The sequence below is a fragment of the Nematostella vectensis genome, chromosome 15 (genome assembly GCF_932526225.1).
Source record: "Nematostella vectensis chromosome 15, jaNemVect1.1, whole genome shotgun sequence".
In the NCBI taxonomy this organism is placed as follows: Eukaryota; Metazoa; Cnidaria; class Anthozoa; order Actiniaria; family Edwardsiidae; genus Nematostella; species Nematostella vectensis.
Window position 1 is genome coordinate 6,468,335 of NC_064048.1, and position 9,029 is coordinate 6,477,363.

Here is a 9,029-nt window from a genome sequence, read left to right on the forward strand (position 1 = left end):
TTAATAAAAATAAACAAAGCAAAACGGACAAATAAAACTTTGTATAGTTATCAATTAAAAAAGCAATCATAAAAAAAATGAAATAAATACTCTGTGTTTTTGCAATCACAATCCAGGGAATCGCGAGTTTTTTTGTTTTGTTTTGTTACATAACAAAAACGCGAGGAAATTGATTTGTAAGGCTAAAAAATCGACTTTACTAGATCTCGATTTACGTGTTTTGTGGCGTCCCGTGCACGGGACTTCAAATACGTAACTTCAAATACAGGACTTCAGGGGACGTGCGCGCGCGCCATCTGCGTGGCAGTTGCGTGGCATTAGTTTGTCCCAGGGGGAGGGGGGAAGGGAGGCGAGCGCCCTAAAGTAGATAAACAATAAACAGATTCAAGCTCAAAAGTCGTGTACGGTTATTCGAGAGGGACAGGAGTGTAGTAATAAAAGTATTCCTCGAGGATTGCAATTGCTATTTATGTTTGTAATCTTGTCGTCAATGCTAAGAAAGCCATTTCGCAGCAATAAACGCTTTCGCGTGACAAACACAGTGATTGGTTACGAAGTTTGCTATTCCGCTTTTCACGCATAGGTTACTAAAGTGAAAAAAATAAAATGAAATACGAGGCGAATAACCGAGTAAATTAATGTCACATAGCAAAAAAAAGCTTTTAACTAGAATAACATCTTAAATAAAACCGACTGAGCGGCCTTATTGAAATCCCTTTCGAAATTGTTATTGTTGTATAACAGCGGTGTCCACGTGAATTTGGAGACATGCCCCCTCTTCGTTACATAACAGTCTAGACTTAGCTAGGCGCACGTGAGCTTGTGTAGCCCAGAATTCTACTCGGTCAAGTGTGGTAGTGATAGCAAAATAACCTCCCCGCTCGACAGCAAACATGTCTTGATGCTAGAACACTGAACAGCTACATTGAAACTCTCCGAAAATGATCAATTCGCAAGCAATGGACTCTAGAACTTTAAACCCAAGTGGAAAGAGAGAGAATCGCGATGATGAATCTGTTATTTCAGTGACCGAGTCTTTTGATAATACAAGTTTCTCTGGCAAGAAAAAAGCAAATGTAAGTATTTGTCTGAAATATTCGGCCTTACAGAGAATGAACAAATTTTTTGGTTGATCATAAAGACAAATTTTATCGTAATGTTTAACACAATTAGGTATCTACACTTTGAAGTTTCAGTTCTGTTTACATGTGAGCTTTTAAAAGTTATTAACATTATTTAAATTTACCGTTTCCTCGCACTGCTCATGGCGTACAACTTTGCAATATATTTTCCCCGATGAATTAAGTATGTATGTATTTTTTTTTGTTATTCGTATTTCATAAGAGCGAGTCCATACACAGGTAGCCCAAAACGTGTTGTCTTTTACCATAAAGGCTACAAAGGGTGTTCGAATAAGGTCTTTACGTCAGATGAAAAAATATATAGTTGATATAAAAATCTATTTATTTTAATATATTAACATTATGCAGCTATAAACAATGTTGTCGTAGCTTAAGTTATAGATATAACACAAGGAAACCTTTTCTACGCAATTTGAATTGTTGTAAACCGTCTGGTGGGTTATTTGATAAGAATCAGCAAATATTTATCTTTTTAGGGTTAGAAAATTAGGTATGAGTTAGGATTATTCACAATTTTGCTGTATGACAGATAGATACCAGTTTTGCAGTTATTTCCCAATTCTTTACTCCACAATTCACTACCTCTCCTAATTACACCCACCTCTCTGCTCTGTAGATGCTAAGTGCCTTCTTTCTTGATGGAAGTGTTTCATCCATTTACAAAATAGGATGTATATTACTAGATCCCCTTGGAAGGGTGGAAATGTCAGGATGCATTCATAGCTGTCAACCCAACTTCTACAGAAATCTTGTGAAATTGGGTGAAATAGTAAATATGTGAAAAAACCCAAGATAGCCAATGCCAATGAATACAGAGAATGTATGAACATTCTTACAAAAATTAGGCTTGTGATAAGGTCCAAAATCTTGTGATTCCAGTCTAATGCGAGTGAGTTGACAGCTATGTGCATTAAATGGCCCTGCTAAAAGAGTAATGGGGATATCATAGAGATGCGCCCATAAACATTGACTTGTCATAAGTTGATATAATTTATAGCTGTCAACTCAACTTGGACTGGAATCTTGTGAAATTGGGTGAAATACAGTAAATATGTTAAACAAACCCAAGAGAGCCAATGCGGGTGAATTAAGAGAATTTATGAACATTCTCACAAAAATTAAGCTTGTGATGAAGTCCAAAATCTTGTGACACCCGTCTAATGAGGATGAGTTGACAGCTACTGTATGTATACTTGGTTAGTTTTATCCACTCAGTTAACAATAACCATATGTATCACAGCTTTTCTAATTTATGGAACCTACGGAAACTTACGGAACCTACGGAAATGTCTCTTTAAGCCAAAAAATCATACATTTCTATGCATACCCTGAGTAGCAGATGCTTGAGCTTTGAGGCTTGTGTTTCCAAGTTACATAGGATGTTACGTAAGGATGGCCCTTATATCCCAAACAGGAACAGAATAGCATCTTGTTTATATTTAAAAATATATTGTTGAGAATATATTCCTATAAACATTGACATGGCTTTTTAATCAACATATTCCACATTTTCTTGTTTGACATAACCAAAAGATTTGATTTACAATGGTGCACATGAGGCCTGTGTCGAAGCCTGGTGCCAGGACTTACTCTCAAATATAGCACAAATGAGAACAGAGACAAACCTTTTTGGCCATTTGACATTCTCATAACACTTACAGTGTATAACATTCTGGTGCCTTACAAGGAAAAGAATAACATGACTGGGTGATCTCTATACATCCTAGCTGTATTTTCCTGTAAAATATTTGCAAAACACAACTACAACTAAAAAAAAAACATTATAGCAATTGGAAGCCAAAGAGGTAGAATCTACAATTTCACACATTGATTTCATGTTGTTTTTCTCACAGTCTGAATGCTCTCACAAAGTCATCGAGAAGAGAAGGCGTGACAGAATCAATAGCTGCTTGTCAGAGCTGGCGCAATTGATCCCATCAGCGCAGAATGGAAAACAGGTTGGGATTTTTTACTCAGCTCAACCTTTCTTGTCCCCACCAACAGATACAGTTAGTTTTTTGATAAACCAGCTAGTATACAGAAAAAGAGTTGTAGAATTCCCCACCTTCCCAACATTTTTTAGCATTTTGGCCAAATAAACCTTTAAATGTCCTACATGAACCAGGTGTGCATCTGGGTGATACAACCCCTAAAATGTAACTAACTTTCCAATTGTGTTCTTAGGGATCAGGAAAGCTGGAAAAAGCAGAAATATTGGAACTAACAGTTGAATACGTAAAAAAAAATCTTCAAAACCCAAATCAAATCCAACAGGATGGGACGGACAAGGGCGCTAATGAAAAAGGTATGTTGATAGGCTTTCTCTAATAGCATTTGTCATGTGTGCAGATATGTATTCTCCCCAAATGTTGCGGGTTTGTTTTAGTAGGATTGTGTGTAGGATCTCTTTACAGATGTCGGCAGAAGTCATAATTAGGTTGTCTTGAAAAGAAGTGACATTTATGTAGGCTTATTTAAAAGCATGCAGGTAGGTGATCAATTTTTTTTGTAGCTTTGTCATTTTGTGGGTTGTTTTGAAAATAAGTGAAATTTATGTAGACTTATTAAAAAGCATTGTAGGTTGTCTTAAAAATAAGTGAAATTTATGTAAACTTATTTAAAAGCATGCAGGTAGGTGATCATTTTTTTGTAGCTTTGTATGTAAATAAGAAAATAAATGTATTATGCATACTATTTCTACCTTTTGTATAAAAAGTACATTTTTTTCACTCATCCTTTTTCTTTTGCTGTTACAGAAAAAAATAAGTAACTAGTTGTACTTAACTTTTCTTATCAACTGTTTCACCACTCCCCTCAACTCAAGTTTGTTTTAGACTAACAAATAATATTGTGACTATGTCTTTAAGCAAAAAAAACATGTCTTATGCAGCATACTATTATGTAATTGCCACCTTTTGCATAAAATTACATTTTTTAATTAATCCTTTTCTTTGCTGTGACAGTAATTTATGTAGTCCGTTGTATGTAGTCCAGTAATTTATGTAGTAATTTATGTAGGTCTCATTGAGATTTATTCAGAAATGTTTCATTCAAGATGCAGAAAACACCCCTGTTTAGTGGAATTGCTCCCAAGCAACCTTCCAGTTCAAAAAGTAAACATTTCTGAATAAACAACAGTCACCTGGCTGACTTCACTACTTTTCTTGGCACTCATTAGCCTTCTTACTGCCTTCCTTGAGTCTTATATCAGACACGAATCTTCTTATGTCTCTATCCTGCTTTCTGGTCTTGTTTCAGGTCTGTTTCTAGGGAGAATGTGAAAATTGAAGGCTCAGGATATCTGTGTTATTTCTGGTTAAGTGACCTTAAAGCATTTTGCTTTAAATGCCACCACCTCCACTCTCCAGCCATCTCCAGGAAAAATCTGCTGTGTGGATGGGGAGATTTTGACCCAATGCATGTTTCAATATTTTAAACTCATACACAGGGCTGGCAAAAGAACACCTGCTGTTGAATTTTAGCTCGCAAAAACTTTTGAGTTTGTGGCATGATTTATCAAAAGATAAGAAAAACACACACACAGGTGTAGTTATCAATGCAGTCTCTTTTATCTTTGAAGCGACTAATGCAGGCTAAATTTCCAGCCCTATTTCACTAAGTTGACATTGACTGCTACCCCTTGCCCTCACTTACAGATTTTCTTTAGAATGGACCACCAGGTGTTTCAGGGAAGGGTTAGCAGGGTAAAATGATAATAAATCATGCAAGCCTTTAGGAAGAAAATACTCCAAACATATGGTAAATTTACTTTTTAAAAACAGTTTTGCATAAAAAATGGCCATCTCTCTTTTCTCCTCCTTAAATATCCAATGGTCCGCCCCTTAGGCCATATAGAAAAATATTTTGTTTGTGGTCACCTTGCTGCAGTGATTGATGCTATGCACAACCGTCGTACTTTCCATGAGCCGTATTAAATGCAAATGCATGCAAATGAAGAAAAAGCAATACATCTGGCTCATTTGCATTAATTTTCATTGAATACGGCTCATGGGTAATACGACGTTTGAACTTAGCCTGAGAACTCTTGTTAGCCTTTGTTATTGTTTTTGTTGAATATCGGAAAACAACTAGCATTCAAAAACCTTTTTTTTTTATATAAATTATTGACCGAAATGGACAAAAAGATATTGCAATAGCTTCCCCGCTTCAGCCGATGAAAATTGATGTTTTTTTTTACTCTTGGTATTTTACTATGATGACATTTTTACTGATCAAAGCTTTAACGTGACATACTGACTCGACAAGAGTTGTCTTGCTTGTGCCAAGAATTGTGACCATAGACAAATAAATTTTCAACTTAATCCCATCCCGGTTTTTAAATATCAAACTAAAAAACATATAAGTTTCATATTTGCACTTTGGGTTTATAAGGACTATCTCTTACCCTCCCCATCCTTGCAAACCTTTTATTCCAGCCATCTCTTACATGGGGAGATCTGGTAGCTTACTGCCTCATGTTTAATACAACAACTTAACCGAACCCCTTTAAGAGTTTCATTTCAAGGGCTAAAATGACTAGTCTTTCGTTAAAAGGTATGTATCAGACGAGGTAAGGTATTCTATTTGACTAAAGGGAGAAGGATTTTTTTTCCCGTGAAATAGTTTAATGTTGTAGCTCCGATTAAAGGAAACTGCGTTAAAGTCACTTAGTCAAAAGGTCCAGGTCTTCAATTTAGTAGCATACTCTTTAAAACTTCAGAGAGTCTTTTCGTACACCTTTTAGGCGGGCCCTGTTCTTAAGCGACAATTTTTGGTGATTTTTCAACGTTCCTATGGGGTCGGGACCTGTTCCGTTCATTAAACCAACTGTTTCTTCATTAGAGGAAGTTCCGGATAGACGCGTTCAATATACCTTATCAACGCTAACTCGGCTTGATCAGCGAGTAGGCAAGACACGTTAATTACCGCGAAATAACCATAGCTTCATTACTATGAACTGTATGAAAGAAACATTTAAGATATATTGCAAAAGATAAGTCCTAGGAGTTTTGTAGAACGCGATATTTTTTCTCCTGTTTGTTTGTATGTTCTAAGTGCATGCCTGTTTCTCACCCTAAAATACAGATTTACACGAAAATAAAGAAATGTAAGCATCACATTGTATAGCTTTCTACAAAAACTGGGCGTTTTATCTTTGAGGATTCTTTCTTCCGGCTTAGTATCTAAAGTGTTTCATTCACGCCTTGTTTATAGGAATATAAAATGGGTATTTGACGGAAATTTCGTGACTTGATTAACTGTAACATTATGCAGTTTGCCTACTAGCTATTATTATATCGGAGAAAACCGTATACCAGTTGTGTTGGTTTATTAAAATATTGAGTTCTATTTAAATTAAGTGTTAAAATGTCACGGTGAAAGCAAAGTGAAAACATTATAATTTGTTTGGCTAACTACTTTTATCTATTAACTACTCTATCTATTTAACCAATCAACTCAAAGGTGTTTAAGTGGTAAAATTGGCATGATGTTGTCAATAGTATTGTTAAAAGGCTTTCCCTCTTTTTGGTTGGAGTTGTTTTAAATTGAATAGCGCAGTCGTTGTGCACATTTCTCCCTTCTACTGTGAACATTTTTCATCATGAGTGTTTATATTTTCTCGTTGTGTCGCTTTCCTGCAGATAATAATCAACACAAGCCAGTTGTCACGATGGCCGAGCTTCGCAAGTACTGGATGGGCTATAGTGATTGTACAGCGGAAGTCCTTCGATTCCTCGTCGCCGTGGAAGCTATGGACCCTCAACAGCCTTGTTTCCAGCGTCTGATGGCGCATCTACGGCACCGGCACAACTTGATGGTCGAATACAAGGAAAACGGGAACAGCCAGGCGCATCATGGGCAAGGCCACCATGGCAACAAGAAGAACAACGAGACGGGAACATCTAAGGGGAAGTCACCGAGGAAGAAATCCCACGCTGCCGTGGCTGATGAGCCTGTAGCTTCCAGCAAGAAGCCGAGGTTAAAGGAGCCTCAGGAACCCCCGCAGATGAAGTTACCGTTCATTGATTCGTTGGAAGAGGAGGATAAGAAGAGCGGAAATGGGAGCATCAGCGGAAGCAGCAGTTCGAACGAGAACGGAAGCTCAAACGGAAACGGAAGTAGCGATACTGGAAACGGAAATGGAAACGGCAGCGACAGCAGCAGCAGCAACAGCGCCGGGTCGCTGCAATTCGGTAACGTGTCGGGCGACAGTAACATGCATCTTCGGAACCAGTTCATGCCTCAGCCTTACGGAATGCCGACGTACGCCCTCCATCCGGCAGGGACACACTACATACCCGTCGCACTACACTCCGGAATCCCCATGCCGCAGATGCCATTCCCCAATTTCAGCAGCATGCTTCCGGTAGCGACAATGCTGTCAGGGGGACTGGGGCCGTACCTCGGGGGTCAAATGCAGATGCCAGTATTCCCGCCGAGCCCTCCTATGAGTGGCATCTTTCCGAACGGTCCCCTCAATATTCCTCCATTTCCAGAAACGGCTGGGAAGCCTTCGAGGAGTCGCCTGAACCCGCAAGGATGTAAAGACTGCAAGGTGGAACAGGGCCAAGAAGGGTCGGGCCCGGCAAGCGAGAACGAGTCCAATTCCAGCGGGGACGAGTGCAGTTTTACATCACGGTCGTCCGGAAATATGTCCGAGATTGGAGTCCAAACAGACCACGCCCAACTGGAGTACGCAAACTCATTCAGCCCTAACAGCCGATAAAAGAATGGGTAGAGGACGGGACAACACTAAACCGGACCACGCGAATCATTCACTCCGATGTCAGCCCCGGGCGAGAGAAAAAATTGCAAATGTTGCAAATGCATGCTTGGAGACCCATCAATATCGGCGGACGCTCACGAAGTTCCCTCCTGCGTCTTTTTCCCAAGCCGAAGAAAATTGTTGCAAAAACAATCGATCAACCGAACTTGTTGAGTTTGTCACCAAACTGCGCCAGTTACAACATTTGCGGAAAGAGTCTCTAATGAGACAAACAATGGTTGAAAAGGGACAATCAACAAACACGGGAGACTATTTCCATTCTCAAGAAAAAAATACAAAGTGCTCAGGATTTGAAGGATCGCTTCACGTGAAATGAGAACCTTCGGTATAGATACGGGAATTCTCCGATTTATTTGCTGCGAAGAACAGTCACCTAAGCTTTGGCAACTACGTTAGTGTCGAAACTGCTTAACGTTACCGGAACTACGTTAGTGTTGTTGTTTTTTAACACTCCGCAGAGATTTCCCCTGTTTACCTATTACTTCAAAACCTGTATGCTCACACAGAACGTTGATTTCGAACCTGCTTACCTTGACCGGAAATCCAAATAATATTGCGCAGGTATCACGTGGTCAGGGCACTTGAACGCACTTTGATTGGGTGTACTAACTTTGATTGACAGTCGGTTATCTGAAATGCATTGTTAGGTAAAGACCTCAGGTGGATTTGATTTTATGGTTTGGCACTCCACCTTACTCGTATACTCTGAAAACCCTCTGCCGTGTCAAAATACTGAGCTATCATTGGCTGATAAACCAATTTTATTGCGAAATCTATATTGTTATTTCGTGTTACCTGTAATCGGAAATTGTTAGGGAAGGACCATTAGCCTGGGGTTGGTGGGGGGGGGGGGGGGGGGGGGGGGGGGGGGGAGTCCAAAAGCAAAAAAAAAAAAGCGAAAGAAAGGAAAAATATCTAATGGTTGTTCCCTTATTCTCCTTAGTGATCTATGTGGTCTGGTCAAGGGAGAAGTATAAGCAATGTTTGTCATTTCAAGTGTACAGATTTAAATTTTGAGGTTTTTACATGTGACACAATATGTTTTGAAGAGGACGTCTCATTTGATATCGCGCCTTCTAGAAACCGACTCCATTGTAACG

The 9,029-nt window shown here is 39.0% G+C and overlaps 1 protein-coding gene across 1 annotated transcript; it reads left to right on the plus strand.

Moving 5' to 3' along the window:
- The first annotated feature begins 809 nt into the window (after positions 1-809).
- Positions 810-8,701, plus strand: LOC5506384 (hairy/enhancer-of-split related with YRPW motif protein 1). The gene is made up of 4 exons (XM_001627049.3): positions 810-1,076; positions 2,996-3,100; positions 3,327-3,447; positions 6,785-8,701. The coding sequence occupies exons 1-4, from the start codon at positions 942-944 to the stop codon at positions 7,867-7,869; spliced, it is 1,446 nt and encodes a 481-aa protein (XP_001627099.1). The 5' UTR covers positions 810-941; the 3' UTR covers positions 7,870-8,701.
- Positions 8,702-9,029: the final 328 nt, after the last annotated feature.

Bases quoted from the DNA above. Each gene is read 5' to 3' on its own strand.
- LOC5506384 (XM_001627049.3), top strand. From the start codon at position 942: ATGATCAATTCGCAAGCAATGGACTCTAGAACTTTAAACCCAAGTGGA. The intron at 3,101-3,326 runs GTTGGGATTTTT...TTGTGTTCTTAG, and splicing joins CAGCGCAGAATGGAAAACAG to GGATCAGGAAAGCTGGAAAA. The intron at 3,448-6,784 runs GTATGTTGATAG...GCTTTCCTGCAG, and splicing joins CAAGGGCGCTAATGAAAAAG to ATAATAATCAACACAAGCCA.